Here is a 23,516-nt window from a genome sequence, read left to right as displayed (position 1 = left end):
CACTAAATGCCCCCAAGAGAAAGCAGGAAAGATCTAAAATTGACACCCTAACATCACAATTAAAAGAACTAGAAAAGCAAGAGCAAACACATTCAAAAGCTAGCAGAAGGCAAGAAATAACTAAAATCAGAGCAGAACTGAAGGAAATAGAGACACAAAAACCCTTCAAAAAATTAATGAATCCAGGAGCTGGTTTTTTGAAAGGATCAACAAAATAGACCACTAGCAAGACTAATGAAGAAAAAAAGAGAGAAGAATCAAATAGATGCAATAAAAAATGATAAAGGGGATATCACCACCGATCCCACAGAAATACAAACTACCATCAGAGAATACTACAAACACCTCTACGCAAATAAACTAGAAAATCTAGAAGAAATGGATAAATTCCTCGACACATAAGCTCTCCCAAGACTAAACCAGGAAGAAGTTGAATCTCTGAATAGACCAATAACAGGAGCTGAAATTGTGGCAATAATCAATAGCTTACCAATCAAAAAGAGTCCAGGACCAGATGGATTCACAGCCGAATTCTACCAGAGGTACAAGGAGGAACTGGTACCATTCCTTCTGAAACTATTCCAATCAATAGAAAAAGAGGGAATCCTCCCTAACTCATTTGATGAGGCCAGCATCATTCTGATACCAAAGCCAGGCAGAGACACAACCAAAAAAGAGAATTTTAGACCAATATCCTTGATGAACATTGATGCAAAAGTCCTCAATAAAATACTGGCAAAGCAAATCCAGCAGCACATCAAAAAGCTTAACCACCATGATCAAGTGGGCTTCATCCCTGGGATGCAAGGCTGGTTCAATATACGCAAATCAATAAATGTAATCCAGCATATAAACAGAGCCAAAGACAAAAACCACATGATTATCTCAATAGATGCAGAAAAGGCCTTTGACAAAATTCAACAACCCTTCATGCTAAAAACTCTCAATAAATTAGGTATTGATGGGACGTATTTCAAAATAATAAGAGCTATCTATGACAAACCCACAGCCAATATCATACTGAATGGGCAAAAACTGGAAGCATTCCCTTTGAAAACTGGCACAAGACAGGGATGCCCTCTCTCACCACTCCTATTCAACATAGTGTTGGAAGTTCTGGCCAGGGCAATTAGGCAGGAGAAGGAAATAAAGGGTATTCAATTAGGAAAAGAGGAAGTCAAATTGTCCCTGTTTGCAGACGACATGATTGTATATGTAGAAAACCCCATTGTCTCAGCCCAAAATCTCCTTAAGCTGATAAGCAACTTCAGCAAAGTGTCAGGATACAAAATCAATGTACAAAAATCACAAGCATTCTTATACACCAACAACAGACAAACAGAGAGCCAAATCATGAGTGAACTCCCATTCACAATTGCTTCAAAGAGAAAAAAATACCTAGGAATCCAACTTACAAGGGATGTGAAGGACCTCTTCAAGGAGAACTACAAACCACTGCTCAATGAAATAAAAGAGGATACAAACAAATGGAAGAACATTCCATGCTCATGGGTAGGAAGAATCAATGTCATGAAAATGGCCATACTGCCCAAGGTAATTTACAGATTCAATGCCATCCCCATCAAGCTACCAATGACTTTCTTCACAGAATTGGAAAAAACTACTTTAAAGTTCATATGGAACCAAAAAAGAGCCCGCATTGCCAAGTCAATCCTAAGCCAAAAGAACAAAGCTGGAGGCATCACACTACCTGACTTCAAACTATACTACAAGGCTACAGTAACCAAAACAGCATGGTACTGGTACCAAAACAGAGATATAGATCAATGGAACAGAACAGAGCCCTCAGAAATAATGCCGCATATCTACAAGTATCTGATCTTTGACAAACCTGAGAAAAACAAGAAATGGGGAAAGGATTCCCTATTTAATAAATGGTGCTGGGAAAACTGGCTAGCCATATGTAGAAAGCTGAAACTGGATCCCTTCCTTACACCTTATACAAAAATCAATTCAAGATGGATTAAAGACTTTAATGTTAGACCTAAAACCATAAAAACCCTAGAAGAAAACCTAGGCAATACCATTCAGGACATAGGCATGGGCAAGGACTTCATGTCTAAAACACCAAAAGCAATGGCAACAAAAGCCAAAATTGACAAATGGGATCTAATTAAACTAAAGAGCTTCTGTACAGCAAAAGAAACTACCATCAGAGTGAACAGGCAACCTACAAAATGGGAGAAAATTTTTGCAACCTACTCATCTGACAAAGGGCTAATATCCAGAATCTACAATGAACTCCAACAAATTTACAAGAAAAAAACAAACAACCCCATCAAAAAGTGGGCAAAGGACATGAACAGACACTTCTCAAAAGAAGACATTTATGCAGCCAAAAAACACATGAAAAAATGCTCATCATCACTGGCCATCAGAGAAATGCAAATCAAAACCACATTGAGATACCATGTCACACCAGTTAGAATGGCAATCATTCAAAAGTCAGGAAACAACAGGTGCTGGAGAGGATGTGGAGAAATAGGAACACTTTTACACTGTTGGTGGGACTGTAAACTAGTTCAACCATTGTGGAAGTCAGTGTGGCAATTCCTCAGGGATCTAGAACTAGAAATACCATTTGACCCAGCCATCCCATTACTGGGTATATACCCAAAGGACTATAAATCATGCTGCTATAAAGACACATGCACACGTATGTTTATTGCGGCACTATTCACAATAGCAAAGACTTGGAACCAACCCAAATGTCCAACAATGATAGACTGGATTAAGAAAATGTGGCACATATACACCATGGAATACTATGCAGCCATAAAAAATGATGAGTTCATGTCCTTTGTCGGGACATGGATGAAATTGGAAATCATCATTCTCAGTAAACTATTGCAAGAACAAAAAACCAAACACCGCATATTCTCACTCATAGGAGGGAATTGAACAATGAGATCACATGGACACAGGAAGGGGAACATCACACTCTGGAGACTGTTGTGGGGTGGGGGGAGGGGGGAGGGATAGCAGTGGGAGATACACCTAATGCTAGATGACGAGTTAGTGGGTGCAGCGCACCAGCGTGGCACATGTATACATATGTAACTAACCTGCACAATGTGCACATGTACCCTAAAACTTAAAGTATAATAATAAAAGAAAAAAAATTTTTAATTCAAAAAATTTTAATATAAAATTTAATCCCAGTAGTTGTTGTTTCAGGGAGAGATTATCACCCAGGCTAACATACAATTGCATGATCATAGCTCACTGCAACCTTGAACTCTTGGACTCAAGCAATCCTCCAACTTCAGCCTCCCAGGTAGAGAGGACCAACTAGGTACATGTTGCCATGCCTGGCTACTTTTTTTTTTCTTTAAGAGATAGGGTCTTGCTACCCAGGCTGGTCTCGAACTCCTGGGCTCAAGGGATCCTTCCACCTGAATCTCCCAAAGAGCTGGGACTACAGTTATGCACCACCATGCAGAGCGAACTTTCAAATATTTTGTAGAGACAGGGTCTCCCTATGCTGTCCAGGCTGGTCTCAAACTCTTGTACTCAGTGATCCTCCTGCCTCAGCCTCCCAAAGTGCTGGGATTACAGGTGTGAGCCACTACACCCAGCCTCCAATCCTGGTTGTTTCCTACCACCAGGACTTTATCTTATATCTCATTTACTTTAGGCCACCCAGACTCCAAACTGAACCATCGGTTTGACAGTCTCTTTCAGTTCCCCAAACATAGAGCATTTTCTACCTTCCATAGGCATTTGGCAACACTGTTCCCTCTTCTACCTCCCAACCCCAGGGGCTCACTACTCTTATTAACTCCTACCCACCCTTCAGAGTTCAGTTCAATTGTTGAGTTCTCAGCAAAGTCCTTTCTGAGCCCTCTCCTGTAGAGGAGGTCAGCTGCTCTGTTATACGCACTTGCAGTTTCATTTATCTACACCTCATTAATACCATTTGCACCACTGGACATTTTGTCATTATTTGGTTAATGGCGGTCTTTACTCCTAGAGTGAAATTGAGCTGAGACTCTTTGTTTAATAGCTCATCCCAGGGCAGAGTAGGAACTGAATAGCACAGTAAGTAGCTAATAAATATTTCTGGAGTGATTGAATTTATTCTCTCATTCATTCATTCATTCATTCATCCATCCATTAATATTCAGGAGGGGGATGGTTACCAAATCCTAAAGTCTGAGGTATAACTAAGCTGAAAGTGTACATAGCAATTTGATAATGAAAGGCACAGATACAGTTTTCTAAAAACACCCAAAGAATTATAGCCACTTGGGGCCAGGCACAGTGGCTCACACCTATAATCCCAGCACTTTGGAAGGCTGAGTTGGCCGGATCTCTTGAGGCCAAGAGTTCCAGACCAGCCTGGCTAAAGTAGTGAAACCCCATCTCTACTAAAATACAAAAAATTAGCCAGGTGTGGTGGTGGTACATCTGTAGTCCCAGATACCAGGAGGCTGAGGCATGAAAATTGCTTGAACCTGGGAGGTGGAGGTTGCAGTGAGCTGAGATGGGGCCACTGTACTCCAGCCTGGGTAACATAGCAAGATTCTATCTCAAAAAAAAAAGAAAGAAAGAAAATGATTCTCTTTAATTAATGTATGGTAAACACTGGAAATGACAGGAACATCTGGAAATCCAGTTGTTACTATGGCTACCATATGAATGACCTCCCTGTGCAGTTGCCCCTCTGCTTGGCTGGTTCCGGCCCACATCCAGGCCTCCACTCCAGCTCTCTCTGTGACAAGCATGTCCCACTGGTTTTTCCAGGGAGATAAGACCAACAGTATGAATGGATCTACACAAATCCATTGCCAACCCAAGAAAACAACTCATAGTAAATGGAAGCACCACCTAAAGCACTGCCCATGTTTAAGACTACAAACATTATTTCTATTCTTCTCTAAAAACTTTTTTTTTTTGACCCAGAGTCTCATTCTGTTGCCCAGGCTGGAGTGCAGTGGCGCTACCTCCGCTCACTGCAACCTCTGCCTCCTATGTTGAAGCAATTCTCCTGCCTCAACCTCCCAAGTAGCTGAGACTACAGGTATATGCCACCAAGCCCAGCGAATTTTTGTATTTTTCGTAGAGACGGGGTTTTGCCTTGTTGGCCAGGCTGGTCTTGAATTCCTGACCTCAAGTGATCCACCCACCTCGCTTCCCAAAGTGCAGGGATTCCAGGTGTGAGCCACCACGCTTGGCCCTTCTCTAAGAATGTTTAAGAGGAAGGAATAGAAATATGTTGAAGCTATAAATGAAGCTAGCATTTAAAAACAGCCACCAGCTAGATACTGTAAATTCTTTTTCATAGGTCTAGAGTAACCAGTACCAAAGCGACTCTTACATTTGTTACCATTATTGTTACATGCAATTTATTTTACATTTGAAGATCTCAGAGAATGATGAGTCAACAGATGGGAGCAGCGCTGTGCCTTTACTACAGCCTTCTCCATGGGATCTACCTTCTCCTTGAGTCATGTGGAGAGAGAGGATGTGCTGAAGGGGCATGACGCTATTCAGATGGTGGATACAGGGAACAGGCTTGGCAGTGTTTCTCCCTCCTTTAGTACTCCCATTGTTCACTCTTATAAAGTGTTTTCTACCTTGTCCATTAAAACCTTGGGTTGACTCTCATTCCAAAATTTGTCTCCCAACTCATCCTTATGACCTTGATCCTTACTGACTTCAGTATTAAGTTAGCAGAAACGCAACAGGGATTCTCATGCACCCTTGTGAACTGGACACAGAGAAAGAGTGGTCCTGATATTGCTGGTATGAAAAGAACACTGAGTGAGTGGAGACACAGTGCTGACAACCCCCAGTGTCCCAGGAATCTGCCCTAGTGATCGCTCTAAAGCCAACGGGCAATGTGTTCTGCAAGGATATGAAGGGCACATCCCTCATTCAAAAGAACTGTTTTTAAAATATTATCTTCAGAGCCACTTCTCTAGTGTGAAGGTGACCAGCTGTCTTGGTTTACCTGGGACTCAGGGGTTTCCCAGGATGCAAACTTTTGGTACTAAAACCAGGACAGCCGTGGGCAAACTGGATGGCCTTTCTGTGGCTGTGTTATTATTTGCCGCTGATAATCATGGCCTTATTTACAAACTCATAGTCCAACTAGGTCCCAAGTTACCAGTTTAGAGAGACTTTGGGCACAAAGAATTTGCTGCCTCATCAGAGATGGCCAATAAAACTCTGGTCTGCAGCTAAGACTCATCTTTCTAAAGTCACTTGTGCCAACTCCTGTGACTAACGTCACAGAGCTCCTCACTCCTTCCAAGCAAAGCCCAAGCTCCTTAGGTCAGCCAACAAAGGTCCCCCTCAAACCTTTGAGTCCTGGCACCGACTTTCTCCCAAACTCCTCTAACTGCTGGAAGCTGACAGTGCCCCTGCCTCCCACCTCCCATCACTCACCTCTATGAACCCCATCATAAACCAATCTTCTCTCCTCAAGGCCACATGAAAGCATCACCTCCTCCCTGAAACATTCCAGAAGTACCACCCTTCTTCTTTATACTCCAGTAACTTTTGTTCCACACTATTCACAAAGTGCTGCTTTGTAGAAAGCTCTTTGCATACTTCTTTTTTATTATTATTTTTATATCCTCTGCTAGGTTGCAAGTTTTCAGAGATCAGGAGAAATGTCTTAAATGTTAGTGTTCCCATTGCTGGCCTAGCAGATTGAGTATCATTCCTGCTTTCCGTCTTAACCACAGATTTAACGTGCTCCCCGCCCACATACTCAATTCCAATCCCAGTTGATTTTGACTCAGTAAACATGAGGCAATTCTTCCATTGGCCAGAGTTGAGAATTGCTGGCCTGCTGCATAAAGACACTCAGGAAAGGCTGGCTGAAGGAATGCATAAACCATCTAACACGTATTTAAAGAGAAAAGAGGACTTCTCAGATCTCTCTCCTGATGTAATCGATTTCCTCTCACTCTGTCTCTCCCCTGCATTTGGATTGTACTTCTGTTAGGTACCTACCACAATCTATCTCATATTCAGTGACAAGGGGGTATGTCTGCCTTCCTGTCTAGTATGTGAGCCAGTGGAAAGCAGAGACATGTCATGATGGTGTCCATTGCCCCCAACAGTTGCCCAATAACAGCATGCTCAATACAGTCTCTCAGAAAAGCTTGCTGTACTGCTTTTAAGGAGTTTGGGAGGTGTTATAGATACCAGGCACAGAGACAAAAACCATGGGTTTTCCTCAGTTCTGGTAGCTGAGAAGCACTTTGTGGCTGTATGCAGATGGATCTTTGATCATCACACCCATTTTAAAGATGAGGAAACTGAGGTTTAAAAGGTTGAAGCCAGGCACAGTGGCTCATGCCTGTACCCAGCACTTTGGGAGGCCAAGACAATTGCTTGAGCCCAGGAGTTTGAGAAGAGCCTGGGCAACACAGTGAGACCCCATCTCTACAAAAATAAAAATATGAAAATTAGCCGGGCATGTCGGTGCGCACCTGTAGTCCCAGTTACTCAGGAGGCTGAGGCAGGAGGATTGCTTGGGTTGGGGAGGTCAAGGCTGCAGTAAGCTGTGATTGTGCCACTGCACTCCAGCCTGGGTGACAAAGCAAGACCCCATCTCAAAAAATAATAATAATAATTAATTTTAAAAAACAGGTCGAGTAGCTGTGTGAAATCACCCAGCACTTAGAGACACATGAGTGCTAGAGCCCATGTCTCCTGACCACTGCTAATTGAAAGTTCTTTCCATTCTTCATTTAAAATCAATCCTCTACAAGTCTTTAAATCCAGGATAACCTCCTGTGCTTTGCCAGCCTGCTGAATTCCAGGCTGGTGGCAAAAGCATAAGACAGGAGGGGACAGAGGCCAGGCACAGAGAGGTGTAAGTGTGTCTCTGACCACCTGTCTCTGTGTGCCAGAGCCAGTTTTTTGTTTGTTTGTTTGTTTGTTTGTTTGTTTTAAACGGAATTGCGCTCTTGTTGCCCAGGCTGGAATGCAATGGCACGATCTCAGCTCACCCCAACCTCCGTCTCCCGGGTTCAAGCAATTCTCCTGCCTCAGCCTCCCGAGTAGCTGGGATTACAGGCATGCGCCACTATGCCCGGCTAATTTTATATTTTTAGTAGAGACAGGGTTTCTCCATGTTGGTCAGGCTGGTCTCAAACTCCAGACCTCAGGTGATCCACCCACCTTGGCCTCCCAAACTGCTGGGATTATAGGCATGAGCCACCGTGCCCAGCCGGAGCCAGTTTTTTAAAAATCTATATTGTATTATTTTCTTCTAATAAAGTAACTAATCAAAAGCTCGTCATACGTTAATGGATTTTATTAAAATATTTGATCTGGCTTCCTCAAATCCATGATTTAACATTTGAATATAGAGTTATTATGTCATTTCTGAAAAACACTAAGAAGGGATTGCCACTTTCTTAGTCTACCTCAAAGTTAATATAATTCCTGTAAAAATTTCAGGGCCACTGTGGTTCTGGGATATATTTACTCTGAGTCCCTTTGTGAGCAATTGCATTATTTTGGTACATGGAGTTTGCTTCTTATTCTCGTCACTAATAATGCAGAGAAAAGCAGATTGGCATATCCTTCATTCAGAACAATGATCTTATAAATATTATTTTCAGTGCCACTTCCCCGAAGTTAAAGTAACCAACTGTCCTGGTTTGCCTAAGATTCAAGGGTTTCCCAGAATGCAGGACTTTCAGGTCTAAAATCAGGCAGACCCAAGCAAACCAGTGGTTACTTACCCTACTAGAGAGTGCTGTTTGGCAAATAAAGGTTTCTGCTTTTGCTCTCTGGCCTGCTCTCCAGACATATGCAAATGTATTTTCATTGTTTGTGAAAATAATGTAAGCAAAGAAATCATGTCTAGAAAAAGAATATATGCCCATATGTTAACATTTGTCTTTGAGTGGTAGGACTATAGGTAATTTTTTTCCACTTTTTTTTCTGTAATTTTCAAACTTTCTGTGGTGAACATTTTTATACTGGTAAAATAAAAAGGTTTAGCTTTTAAATTTATGACAAATAAAAATGGGTAGATAAATAGTACCTATGTCAAAGTTAGTTGTCTATCCCATTTACAGCAAATATTCTGAGATATGCCTCTGACTTTTGGGTAGATTTTAAAAGAAATAATCATTTTTTCATATCAAGGTGTCACCGCTGAATATTCCTAAGAAAGGAAGCTGGTGAAATGACCCAGCTTTACCCTTGCCAGGCCACAATGCACCCTTCAGGCAAACAGATGGGTGCTTGCCACTGACCTTTCTCTGAGAAGGGGCTGATCCAAGGGGCCAGGAGAGGTGGAATGCTGGTAGGTGGCAAATGAAGCTTTCCCGTGGAAATCAGCATCCCCTTGTTTACTGGATGAGGACTTTCCAAACTGACTTGAATCTAAACATGATGATGAGTCACTCCTTAAAACAATCCGTTCATCTGGCTCTTTGATAACCTGAGTGACAATATGCATTATTTAGTTGTAATTTTGCTTCTCTTTGCTTAATTTAGAGCTGGGGGTGGGGGTTGGACAAGGAAGATAACTAGGGCTAAGATGACAGAATATTTGCCCCAGGGATCTCCTGCAAATAGAAGAGGATCTGGAGAAGAGAAGACTAGTGACAAAATGCTCAGGAGTTCAGACTGATAAAAATAACCAAAAGTCTGTATGTTTGGGATATATTAAAAAACCAAAATAAACTCATGCTCTGAACTTTGATTTCTGAGGACTAGGGATTATTGGTCTGGGAAAAATGTAACTTTAACAAAATATTTAAGCGCTATGGCATAAGAAGCATAGTATATTCCATTTTCTTTGCATAAATCTATTCTCATGTTGTTACATAGAAGTTTGAGCCTTCACTTTGACAAACCAATCAAACTTCAAGAACAAGTGATTTACCACCTCTATGTATAAAATTATTTGATTAGAGAAAAAGCAATGAAAATCACTACCAATAAAGTAGGTATTGGGTCTACATACACCCTCCTTGGTGATTCATCCTACTTATATGAGGGGCACAAACCAACTAACCCCTAAGCAAAGTATAACATGGAGTCTGGGCACATCTTCATACAAACACTAAACTACAGCAATTCCACCTAAGCGGACTAACTAGAAATATCCACCACTGATTGGAAAAAGCACAATAATTGACATAAGATATCTGGAAGTAAATCATTTTACAAATTCTACTTCTAAAATTACCTTTACGTTAGCTGCAAGGCTGTCAAGAGAAGAAGCTAGAAGAAAGAGGAACAGGCATTTCAATGACTCATTATTACCATTTAGTCTTAAAACTGCCATTATATTTATTCTACAGCAGTACAAAAATTTTAGACAATGAATTAATTATTTAAAAACTTAAATGCTCCCTTGTAAGTTACACTATCACTTTTAAGTCTCCCTTGAGCCACTTCAATTCTCTGGGTTGTGGGGGTTTTTTGCTTTGTTTTGTTTTTTGATTTTGTCTTTTTGAGGTCAACAGTCAGGTTTTCTCTTTTTTTTTTTTTTTTTTTTTTGAGATGGAGTCTCACACTGTCGCCCAGGCTGGAGTGCAATGGCACAATCTCGGCTCACTGCAATCTCCGCCTCCTGGGTTCAAGAGATTCTCTGCCTCAGCCTCCCGAGTAGCTGGGATTACAGATGCCCGCCACCATGCCCGGCCAATTTTTTGTATTTTTAGTAGAGATGGGGTTTCACTACGTTGGCCAGGCTGGTCTCGAACTCCTGACCTCAGGTGACCCACCCGCCTCAGCCTCCCAAAGTCCTGGGATTACAGGTGTAAGCCTCTGGACGTTTTGTTTTCAGTGACAGCACATATGGAAGGGAGAAGGGTAAAGCAAGTCCAAAGTGAATGAGTAAGTTCAATAACCCTTAAGCAGCCTGAAAAACTCATATTTGAGCAGGCGCCCCGAACCTAAAAGAAAGTACTGTGTGTCTAATATAAAATGTATAAACTCTGTCTCCTCTGACATTTTCTTTGGTTTTCATGGAATCCCATTTATGCAGGAGCTCTTGAATATATTTGTCCAAGGTAGACACAAATGTTAAATTGAGACAACAAATATGTAAAAGCTTGGAGAAATATAGAACATAGCAAAAATGGAAATCACTATCATGACCATAAATGATCATGATAGGCAAGCAGACCTAATGCCAAAGTATGGCAAGGATGACTAGGAAATGAGGTAATAAAGACACAGAGAGAAAGTGAAGACTAGGTTGGATTTTTCCAGGTTGATTAAAAAATGTTTTTAAAATGAATATTTGTAAGGCAATTCTAAGGTCACCATGGCTTCCCCCAGTGTGACCAGGGCTCAGGCAATGACAAGGGACTTTTTCTGGATGGCTGATCCCCCTCCCCATGTCACCGGTAGATATAAAAAGAGATTTTTAAAGCCAGGCCATTTTCATATCCTTTGGGCATATACATATGTGTGTGCCACCTTGTCCCAGGAGCTCTCTTCTCTCCCACCCCCAGCTGGGCAGGAGTCAGCAATGCTAAGGCCCTTTCAGCTATAGCCACAAACCTGCCCTGTGGCCTCATAACCTCCTTCTCATAACCTCCTTCCCCTGTGGATTCATAAATGTGGTCTCATAACCTCCTTCCTCCTGTGGCCTCATAACCCTGTGGCCTCATAACCTCCTTCCTCCTGTGGCTTCATAAACTCCTTCCTACCGGTTTTGAGCCCTACCTTTCACACGGGGGCCTGCCATCATTCCCTTGCTTCTCAAAGTGCAGTCCATAGACCAGCAGCATTCATATCACCTGGAAGCTTGTTAGAAAAGGAGAATCCTAAGCTCCACCCCAGCCCTACTGAATCAGAATCTGCAGTTTAACAAGAGCCCCAGGTGATTCAACTGCACATTCAGGTTTGAGAAGCACTGCTGTGTTCTACCTTAGGCCTGGATGAATGAGCTGACAGGTGACCTAAGCAAAGGTCTGGCTTGAAAGCTACAGGGATTCCAAGGATCTGGGCCCAGAGGTCTGAATGTCTTCTCTAAATGTAGGTATGCCAAAAACTTGGTGTGTGACCTTTACACACATTATAATCTCTCTGGAACCTTAGTTCTCCACCTGCCAGGATTAAGAAAAGACAAAGGCCGAGACCAATGTGATGTGTGAGCCCCATCGTAATAGAGCCTGCATTAAACCCAACTTGTCCTCCCCAGGAAAGGACATTTGCTGTTGCCTGATTTCACTGCAGTAGGGAAGACAATGCTGCTTTATAAGCTACATAGGTGATTTTCAACTCAAAGAACTTAAATTAAATGTCAGAGGTGATGAAGCACATTCTGCTTCAAACTCTACTCTGTCCTTGCAGCTGCTGTCAAACAGCTACCACAGTCTGAGAACACTGGCTTAAGTTTCCATAAGAGACTTAAAAGTAGCCCCTTAAAATGTAAACCTTTAAGCCTAAGATAAAGATCTCTATTGTCAGGGATGGCAACAGATAGAAAGTCCAGTACTACCAGCAGGCAAGAGAATGGACCACCACCATTCCTTTCCAGCCTAAGAACTTTGATTAACTTCAGGAATGACTGATCTTCACCGACATGACCTTCACTACTGGCATGATTCATGGATTTCAGTCAAAAGCCTACAAGGGGTTCCTTAACCCAGTGACTCTCAATGTGTGGTCCAGGGGTCTCCCCCAGGGGTCCCCAAGACCTTTCAGGAGATCTGCAAGGTCAAACTGTTTTCATAATAATACTAAGACATGATTTGACTGTTTCATTCCCATTCTCTCACCACTGCACAATGGAGTTTTCCAAAAGCTACAATGATGTCATGACATCACCATCACAATGGCTAATGGAATGTGTGCTATTCTTTTTTTTTTTTTTAAAGTCAGAGTTTCACTCTTGTTGCCCAGGCTGAAGTGCAATGGCACAATCTCAGCTCACTGCAACCTCTGCCTCCCGGGTTCAAGCGATTCTCCTGCCTCAGCCTCCTGAGTAGCTGGGACTACAGGCATGTGCCACCACGCCCGGCTAATTTTGTATTTTTAGTAGAGATGGGGTTTCTCTATGTTGGTCAGGCTAGTCTCAAACTCCCAACCTCAGGTGATCTGCCTGCCTCGGCCTCCCAAAGTGCTGGGATTACAGGCGTGAGTCACCGTACCCGGCCGTAGTCTGTTCTTATATTTTAAAAATGTATCAGTTTTAATTTCTAACATGCTAACTACTGATATTATCCACATCAAGAAAAGCTCTTTGGGCTCTTTAATAATATTTAAGAATGCAAAAGGGCCTGAAATTTAAAGGTTTAAGAACACTTTGCCTTCATGTAACTGCTTCAGATAGAGTTGGCTTCCCACCTCGCTGACATGAAATCTTGTAAAGCAAATGTTACATCTCCTGATCACCATCAATCTCCTGTTTTTTGCCATCCAGAAAAACGGAAAGCCTTATTTGTTAGGCATCAATGGTGACTTTGCAAGGGGTTCACAGCAGGACAAGTTGCACTCTGCTTCCCCGGAACAGCCAGGGGACAACTGCAACCACAGCACACTCAGCACGCCACTCAGAACGGTTCCCTTCAACGGCGAGGGGAACGCTCAGACAGAAGCTTCTCAGCTGACTCTGCTTCATGGGAACACTGCCCTGGAAATTCCACAGCTGGAGAGTACTTGAGAATTAGGCCCACAGTTCTGAACATCACCTGTGATTCCTCAGAATGAAAGTGTATACACAGGACGCATTTGTTGCCATAGGGAAATGTACAGGAGTAACAAGAAACTCGAGTACCTCTTCTCGTTGGAAACGGAAAGTCTGAAAACTTAGATTTTCTTCTAGACCTCCTCAAATGATGCTCTGAAATATTCTCACCAAAGGGCTTTGCACTGTCCACCTGAAAGTAAAGGAAAGAAATAAGACTAGAATCCACTATAGCTTCTAGTACCCTCCCCTTGTTACCGGAATGCCTGTCTCCCCCTCAATCACTGATTATATGGGTTGGAAAAAGAAGGCTGGAAAACCACCTAGAGCACAGTCTGCAAGTTTGTTACATGTTACACCTAAAAGGAGAAACTGTTTGTCCTTCATTGAGGCTAGAACATGAGGACGTAGGCTAAACATTAGCATAAAAACTAAAGTTAGACACAAATTATATTCCAACAACTGGTAAGGATCCCGCACAGAAAGAGAGCAAGTGAAGCTTTATTTCACAATCTCTTACAATAGGACAACGTTTCACATTCCTTAAACAGTATGAGTAGTGCTGGCCTAAATGGGGTCCTCAGTGACAGCAAGGGATTCCCATAAGATGACATTTCTACTTTCCACATTCCTCTCTGGTCCGAGTATCTACATTTTTGAAAAAAGAATAAGGGTAGCTAGGCCGGGTGCAGTGGCTCACACCTGTAATCCCACCACTTTGGGAGGCTGAGGAGGGTGGATCACCTGAGGTCGGGAGTTCAAGACCAGCCTGACCAGCATGGAGAAACCCCATCTCTACTAAAAATACAAAAATTAGCTGGGCTTGGTGGCGCATGCCTGTAATCCCAGCTACTCTGGAGGCTGAGGCAGGAGAATCGCTTGAACCCGGGAGGCGAAGATTGCGGTGAGCTGAGATCATGCCATTGTACTCCAGCCTGGGCAACAAGAGTGAAACTCCGTCTCAAAAAAATAATAATAATAAATAATAATAATAATAGCAACTATATTACTATGTTATTTTTCTTTGGTGACTGACCATATTCTCCTAAGGAAAAATTGGGTAACATGATCTGCAAACAGGTCAAAATACTTGAACTAGGGACTCTTCCAAATAGCTACGATATAGAGTTGCTGATTTGTTTTTTACTTTCTGTTTTTTAACATTTTAATAAGGCAGGTTATAATGTTACTTTTCATTCTACTTTAATATATTGACTTGAATTTACAGTCTTTATAACATCAGGTTTTCTAAATTTTAATGCTTCTACTTAAGGAAACATCACATATCATCAGAAAATCTGACTAAATAAAAAAATTAAATATGTAAAATCACTGATAAAAGACTTTGGCACATAGGAAAAGCTGTATAAGAATTTGTTAAATAAAATAAGTATCAAACAAGTTTTAATCCCCTAAGAAATCTATCAAGATTTTAAGATTACTTAGTTCATAATGGCATGCACTAAAGTTGTATTTTACAATAATTTATATCAAATGAAGTAAATCAGATATATTTTCAATGAAATGAAATAAATGAAGTCAATTCGATATTTTTATGGTTACATGTTTAAAGACTGGTTGTTAGATTTTTGCCAGATGTCATTACCCAGGCCACCAAGCAACAGCTGTTGTGTATTTTTTGTAGATAGCTGTTCTGAAGTTCCTAGCCAAACAGCTCTGTTTTACCTACAAACCAATTCTACATACAGTTATCTCAACAGTACCTTCACTTCGAGATTTACTACACTTCATAGTCTCTGCCTAATACACAAGCATCACCACTGATGACTTTAAATCAAAATATCAACTTAATGATACTATCAATAGTTAACATTCTGGAGAATAAGTCATTAATTAGAACACGAACTGGTGTTCACGTAGACTACAAAATAATATAGGAAACTTTTTTAATGTAATGTTAATTGGAATATATAGGAAAACTAATCTGTATATACAGTATAATTACAACTTTGTGGAAAAAATAAAGCCTATGAATGCAAGCATAAGGCAGAGAAATTGCGTCAAATTAAATCAAACAATGATTTTATTATGCTGGTGACCCAATGGATAATTTTTTTCTTGAACTTTTCTATGTTTTCCATTACTTTTATAGTAGCAAAAAAATTGTAGGCTGGTGCAGTGGCTCATGCCTGTAATCCCAGCACTTTGGGAGGCTGATGTGGGTGGATCATCTGAGGTCAGGAGTTCGAGACCAGCCTGACCAACATAGTGAAACCCTGTCTTTCCTAAAAGTACAAAAATTAGACGGGTGTGGTGGTGGGCACCTGTAATCTCAGCTACTCAGGAGGCTGAGGCAGGAGAATCACTAGAACACGGAAGGCAGAGGTTGCAGTAAGCCGAGATTGTGTCACTGCACTCCAGCCTAGGCGACAGCGCAAGACTCTGTCTCAAAAAAAAAAAAAAAAAAATGTAAAGAGACTAAGAGAACTAGTGTGACTAAATTTGCCTACCACTACCTAAGGACAAAATCTAAGATGACTTTAATTAAGGGCTTTGAGTATCGCACAACATTGCTTCTTCCTGCAAACAAAACTTTTCTGGCTCTTCAACATATGGCCACTAAGCACCAATCTCATTAATAAAACTCATGTAGTTTTGTTTAAAACTGATGAAGCTTTAGTTTTGGATTGATATAGAGTGTGTGCCAACCTTCATTATGCATTTTCAACCTCTGTCAGTTCATTGACTCTTCAAGATAATGGCAAGTTATCATGTGTAGGCATTATACTCTGTTAATAATTTTCAAAAATTAAAAATAGGGATGGCTGACATTTACTGAGCAAGTCCCCTGTATAAGGTACCTTTCTAGGGGTTTCCTGACAATGATCTAGGAAATGAACATAATTTAATCACAATTATTATTCAATTTGAAGTACCTTTTTATTTAATATTATTCATTTGTTGTTATAACTCAACCTTCCTTTATTCCACCCTCATCCATATCCTCACTATTGCAAAATACTCTAAAAAATAATTTTAGGCTCACGTGTCTAACAACAAATGGAGGCTTGCTTCCTCCAGAGATTTTGAAATTATTTCCAAGGTTCAACTGAGCTGGCTGGTCCTGGAAGAAATGCCTGGTAGAATATTGAGAGGGCGCCCGGGCTTGCATGCCTTTGGGCAGTCTGTTGAGATTATTCTCCTTTAGTTTCATCTTTATAGTATTTAAGGGAAATATTGGTTCATGTGATGTAGATAAAGGCCTTCGTGACTCATGTCTTTCTTCCTGAAATAAACAAAAAAAGAATATTTTTTAAAGTAAAGAAAGAAAAGAAGAAAATTCAATCAGAATATTACTGTATTTAATTGAATTTTTAAAAATTAAGGTCAAAGATAACACACCTCAGATTTATAAAACATAAACTTAAGAAAGGACATTTCTCTAATTTTTTTCCTGTTCAGTTTAACATCAGTAGTATTTATAACTTGCTAGTATAATGTATTCAACTTATTAACAGTGAGATTTATTTATAATAGGGGGAAGTTAGAAAGTGTCAGACACCTCCAATAGATAGATAATAGAGAATTTGACACATAGAGGGGTCTAGCAATTTCACTTCCAGGAATGTATTATAAGGAAATAACTATGGCTATATGTATAGCTACAAAAATGCTTATGATAGTTTAAAAGTTAGAAACCAGCTGTATTGGTGAGTAAGCAATTGCGCTCAGTTGCAAATCCACCTCAGCTATATAATACTGGTCCAGGGACTCTACAAATTCCCTTTTTTGCTTTTCCACCTGGTCTCTGTAGGCTCTGCCACTGGAAGGTGCTAGAGAAAGTGCAAGGCTGGAGGAGATACAGTGACTGGCTACTTCCAGTTTTGCATTCTATTCCTGTTAGCATCATTCCTGCAACCATTCTTCGCCTTAACAGCTGCAAATGGCTCCAGATTATAGCCTTTCCCTGATTACGCCAGGACTAGCCCCACTGCACTCCTCCAGACATAGCAGCAGCAGCTGACCAGAGCCCCCTGTTCAGATTTGAGTCTACACCCACAGGAACCTTCCTCCAAGCTCCTGTGGCACCAGCAGTGAGCAGTGCCCCTCCTTTGAGATCTGAGTTCCAGCTCATCCAAGTCCCACCTTCGAATTCCTGAAGAAGCATCCAGGAAAGCAGCCCTTCTCCAGAGGTCTGGGTCCCATTTCTGTTCAGTTTCTTCTTTAAGCCTCTGTGTTCTTGCTGAACCAACATCTTCCCCTTGTTTCCCCAGCCCTAGGGGTGGAAGCTGCTTCCTGCAGTTACTCTGTCATTTCAGTGTTCCCCTTTTATCTTTCAGTCTTTCTTTCAACCCCTGTTTAGCCATTTTTAAAAATTAAATCTTTCTGTTACAGTCACAAGTTTGGTGTGGTTTCCTGACTGGACCCTGGCTGATGTATCAGTTAAGTGCTCAACAAAAGGAAAATGAATGGCCAGACAGATTACAGTACTTCCATACAATGGAATACTATGAAGCCATGAAAAATTGTCTGGCACAAGAATACCTGAGGACATGAGAAAATGTTTATGATAAATTAAGTAAAAAAAAGAAGGGTACAAAATAATATGCAATGCAGCGTGATCTCAATCTTTTTTAAAAGTGTGATGTGTGTACAGAATATACTAAAAAAATTAATGCTGATCTCTAAATGGCAAGAATGAGACAGTTTTTTTAAGTTTTGGGTCCTTTTTGCTTATTTATCTTTGTTTTCTAATTTTCTAAAATAAAGTGATACTTTTGTTTTAAGGAAAAAAAAAAATAGACAGTGCGGTGGCTCATGCCTGTAATCCCAACACGTTGGGAGGCTGAAGCAGAGGATCTCTTGAGGCCAGGAGTTCAAGAAAAAAAACAATAAAACTATTTGTTTAAAAAGTTAACACTGAAAGAAGGACCTAGGAAGTTAAAACAGCATTAAAATGGTAGAATGGAAGAGAAAGAAACACTGAAAAATTGCTATGAACACATCACAAATAAATTGGAGAGAAGAGAGGATAAATAAGGCAAAACTAAAAAGCAGATAATGCCTTCCTTAAAATTCATCATTGGTCTCCCATTATATGAGTTATTTAGCTAAGAGTTTTGATAGATTTGCACAGATTATTGGCCCTTCTTTCTCATTAAGTATTCTGTAACATACAGCCCACATTTTCAAGGTCTTTTCTAGGACCATACATGAGATCTGGGATAAGCATTTTGTTTCACTTACAGGTTTTACTCTACCCTGTCCCAAAGTATTTGGAGAAGCTTCACAAACTACCTTTATTCCTTCTCCATCTTGTTCTAGAAAGGATTTTAAGTGGCAACAACATTATATGCAATAAGGTAAAAGCAAAACAGAAAGAAATTGGGGTGAGGGAGACAGACACTAGGACTGAAGAAGAAAGTAAAATTGAGGTAGTACACATGGATGCCCTAAGACACTTCACGCTTACCAAAGATGGACCATGAATACAATCTGAGCATCAGCCTCAGCAAAAGAAAGGTGGCCCCATGTTTACTGCAGCACTATTCACAATAGCCAAGATTTGGAATCAACCTAAGTGTCCATCAACAGATGAATGGATAAAGAAATTATATTACATACACATAATGGAGTGCTATTCAGCCATTATTTTTTATGTCTTGCAACAACATGGATGGAAGTTGAGGCCGTTATATCAAGTGAAATAAGCCAGGCACAGAAAGACAAACTTTATATATTCTCACTTATTTGTGGGAGCTAAAGATTAAAACAATTGAACTCATGGAGACAGAGAGTAGAATGATGGTTACCAGAGGCTGGGAAGGGTCATGGGGGCTGAGGGGGAGTGGGGATGGTTAAAGGGTACAAAAAAAAAAAATAGAAAGAATGAATAAGATCTAGTATTTGATAGAACAACAGGGTGACTATAGTCGATAATAATTTAACTGTAAATTTTAAAATAATTAAAAGAATATAATTGGATTGTTTGTAACTCAAAAGATAAATGTTTTAGGTGATGGATACACCATTTACCTTGATGTGATTATTACATACTGTATGCCTATATCAAAATATCTCATGTACCCCATAAATATATACAGGTACTACGTATCCATAAAACATTAAAATTTCTAAATTTTTATTTTATTTTTATTATTTATTTATTTATTTTATTATTATTTTTTTCTGAGATGGAGTCTCACTCTGTCACCCAGGCTGGAGTGCAGTGGAGCCATCTTGGCTCACTGCAGCCTTGACCTCCCAGGCTCAGGCGATTTGCATGCCTCAGCCTCCCCCGTAGCTGGGACTACAGGCACACGCCACCATGCCCAGCTACTTTTTGTATTTTTGGTAGAGGTGGGGTTTCACCATGTTGCCCAGGCTGTTCTCTACCTCCTGACCTCAGGTGATCCACCTGCCTCGGCCTCCCAAAGTGCCACCATGCCCAGCCTAAAATTTTTAAATTTTTAAAAAAGAAAGATGGAAACTGTTGTTCATAAGATCACAAGTAAATGTCATAGAACAACAATAACAAAAGCTAATTAGCTCACTTACATCAAATTTGTAATTTTAGCTTCTGAATCACCCTGCTTCCAGCTACATCATGCTGCCAAACATATGTACCAAACATACTCTAATATGACTGGCTGAGCAAACAGTTTGAATTATAGAAATTCAAACCTAGTAAAAACTTTCCAGGTTTCTACTTGTTTAGTTTCATGTAAACTTGATAAACTGAGTATGGGCAAAAATTCTTTAAATTTGAAAAAAAAAATCCGGTCATTTCTATCACTAGATCTGTATTGTACTTACAAGAAATCTGTTTCTATGCAGAAACACACATTCTCTGATGGCTGTCCTTGTAGAAAACTCTATTTTGGGAGCAATGCCCTAAAAATAAAACAGCATAAAAAAAGCTAATAAAATTACTAGAAACAGTTCTTTAGCCATCTCCTTCTAACTTGAAATCATACAAGAACCTAACTGCTCTTCTGTGTGGCATAATCCACACACATTATCTAAAATATATATGTAATAAGAATAGCTAAACACTTATGTAATATATATTATGTATCAGAGCCAGGCCTAAGTAATTCATACATATTAACTCATCTAATCCTAACACAGCCCCATGAAGCAGGTTTTATAATAGTATCTCCTGAACTAAGACACAGTTTAAGTAACATGTCCATCTAGTAATGAGGGCTATTAATTGGACCCAGGCATTCCGGCTCCAGTGTCCATGATGTTAGCTACTCTATTTAAAACACTGTACCATGGAATTGAATGAGATTACCTAGAGAGAGGTATGAATACAGAGTCTTCCTCTCTACCTACCTGCTTTGAAAAACTTGCTTTATATTTTATATCAGATATTTATATTCATTAGATCTAATTCCAAATTCATTTTGTTTCACTGATTTGATATTTCTACTTTTTGTTCTTAGTACCATACTGCCTAAAATATTGTGTTTTATATATATGTGTGTGTGTGTGTGTGTGTATATATATATATATGCCCTATCCTGTTTAATTCTTATAATCCTATAGGGTAGGTACAATTATTACAATCATCCTGTTTTACAGATGATAAAACTGAAAAATGGGCAAAAACTAGAAACAATCCAAACATCCTTAATGGGTGAACAGATGAACTGTGGTGTATTTACATAATGGAAACTACTCGGTAATAACAAGGAACAAATGAATGACACACACAACTACATGGATGGATCTCAACAGCATTCTTCTAAGTAAGAAAAGCCAGTCTCAAAAGGTTACAGACTGTATGATTCCATTTATGTGACATTCTCAAAAAAACAAAACTATGCTGACAGAGAAAAGCCTAGCGCTTAGGGTGAGGGTGAGGGTGTGCCTGTAAAGGGGTAACATGAGGGGGATTTTAGGAGTGATGGGATTGCTCTATATCCTGATCGTAGTAGTGGTTTTACAAATCTATACATGGGTTAAAATTCATAGACCTGTAGACCAAAAAAGCATCAATTTTATTGTATAATAATTTTTAAAATACAACTGCTTTCCCCAAAAAACAGGCCTTAAGAGACATTAAGGCAATTTTCCCAAATTTACAAGGCTTATAAATGGCACCACAGGGACAGGACCTGGATCTGACTAAATTACACTGTCTCCACCTGACCCCATCGACTCACCAGTGGCCCCTCTGCATCACCTCTCTGCTCTACTCTCCCCCAGAGAACACCACCTGGCCAAGTTACTTCTTGCCCTGAGGGCACCTTCCTTCTCTTCTTTTCCATCCAAATTTTACCCATCTCTCAATGTGTGATCTTACTCTAACTCCTCCAGGTAAGCCCATGGTAGTCTCTCCCTCCAGTCTCTAATATTTCATTTTCATTTATACCACTTATACTCAAGGTGCTTCCAAAACAAGGTTTGCCCCAGCTGAAGCCCTCGAGAGAAAAGAAGCCAACACCTACTGCATGCTTATTACATGTGCCAGTGCTATTAAGCGTTTCTATACATATACCAGGTATTGTGCTAAACACTATGTATTACCTCATCTAACACTCACAATAATCCTGTAAGGGATGTACCATTACAGTCTCATTTTACAGATGAGTAAACTAAGGCACAAAGAGATTAACCTACCCAAAGTCTCATAGCCATTCATGACAAAACTGGGAATGAACCCAGACAATCTGATTCCACACTTAACCACTGTACATGCAGCTGCCTAATAGATTTTCAAATTCCTGATCGACTTTGCCCAGAGTGAAGGAAGGAAGTCCCCTGCTGGTAAGGAATCCACACTCTGTAACACACTTTTGTTCACCTTATATGACCTCCACTCCTTGCAATGACTTACAGACAATAAAGAAGAATGTATTTTCTTTTTCATACCGTGCTGTTTTTAGCATAACATTATACTTTAGAGTTGAAATTCAGAGACTATATCTCATCCAGTCTCCTTACCAATGGAATGATGGTGATAATGGTTGCTCAATGAAAGGATTTAACATAATAAATAACAAAATACATAAATAAAAATAATTTTTAAATGCTTTTTATGCTCACTTTACAAAGTCAGTCTTAACCTAACATGATAATAGATAATTGTGCAATCTTCTCATTGCCTCACAGGAAAACAGTATTATTATCTTTTATTATCTATTATCTAATAGATGAGACAGTAATATTATATATTATCTGATAGATGAGACAGTAATATTATCTATTATCTAATGGATGAGACTAGATAATATTGCAAAAATAAAAAAATTCTTGCCCTCACCAGGAAATAAAAAATACCGTTAAGTATCAAGTGAAATAAAACAGCAAAATACAGAAATACAAAGAAAAGCCACATGCTAGTGGAGGAAATAAATCTAATTATTAATCAATTGATAAATTAGGAGAAAATAAAGTGAATGATTTATCCCACATATATGTAATTCATTCTTACTTCCTACAATATTAATGGAAAGAAAATCAGATAGTGGGCTGAAATAAATATGAGAAAATTAGCATCATTCAGTGAGTAAGAGTGCAGGCTCTGAATCCAGTCAGGCCAGCATGAGGGTCCCTCCTCCACCACTCACCAGTTCTGTGACCCTGAGTGCATTTTTGAAACTCTTTACACTACTTTCCCTCTCCATTAAAGTGGGGAAAGAATAGCTGTCACCTCACAAGGTGAAGGAGGACTGAACAGGATAATCCATGTAATGAGCTCAACACAGTGCCTGGTATACAGTGAGCACACAGTGAACATCAGCTTTTTTTTTTTTTTTTTTGAGATGCAGTCTCACTCTGTCGCCCAGGCTGGAGTGCAGCGGCATGATCTTGGCTCACTGTGACCTCTGCCTCCTGCCTCAGCATCTCAGTAGCCGGGATTACAGGTGTGTGCCACCATGCTCAACTAATTTTT

General features: G+C 40.0%; 1 protein-coding gene across 36 annotated transcripts in view; it reads right to left on the bottom strand.

Moving 5' to 3' along the window:
- SPATA6L (spermatogenesis associated 6 like) overlaps positions 1-23,516 on the bottom strand; it is a 163,973-nt gene that overhangs the window by 104,333 nt on the left and 36,124 nt on the right. For 28 of the 36 annotated variants that reach the window (XR_001720650.3, XR_008537225.2, XR_008537221.2 and 25 more), the window contains 5 exons: positions 20,426-20,503; positions 16,656-16,895; positions 13,739-13,841; positions 10,193-10,227; positions 9,252-9,439 (listed from right to left, as the gene is read on the bottom strand). Coding sequence is in view for 23 of the 36 variants with exons in the window: in XM_063788754.1 (XP_063644824.1) it covers positions 9,252-9,439; positions 10,193-10,227; positions 13,739-13,841; positions 16,656-16,895; positions 20,426-20,503 (644 nt within the window). In the remaining 13 variants the exon portion in view is untranslated. Of the gene's footprint in view, positions 1-9,251; positions 9,440-10,192; positions 10,228-13,738; positions 13,842-16,655; positions 16,896-17,755; positions 17,886-20,425; positions 20,504-23,516 lie in introns of all 36 variants that reach the window. The other 8 variants (XR_008537231.2, XM_054658648.2, XM_054658649.2 and 5 more) reach the window with 2 other exon arrangements.

Source organism: Pan troglodytes, chromosome 11 (assembly GCF_028858775.2).
Source record: "Pan troglodytes isolate AG18354 chromosome 11, NHGRI_mPanTro3-v2.0_pri, whole genome shotgun sequence".
Taxonomy (NCBI): Eukaryota; Metazoa; Chordata; class Mammalia; order Primates; family Hominidae; genus Pan; species Pan troglodytes.
This window is presented reverse-complemented; position numbering and strand designations above follow the sequence as displayed.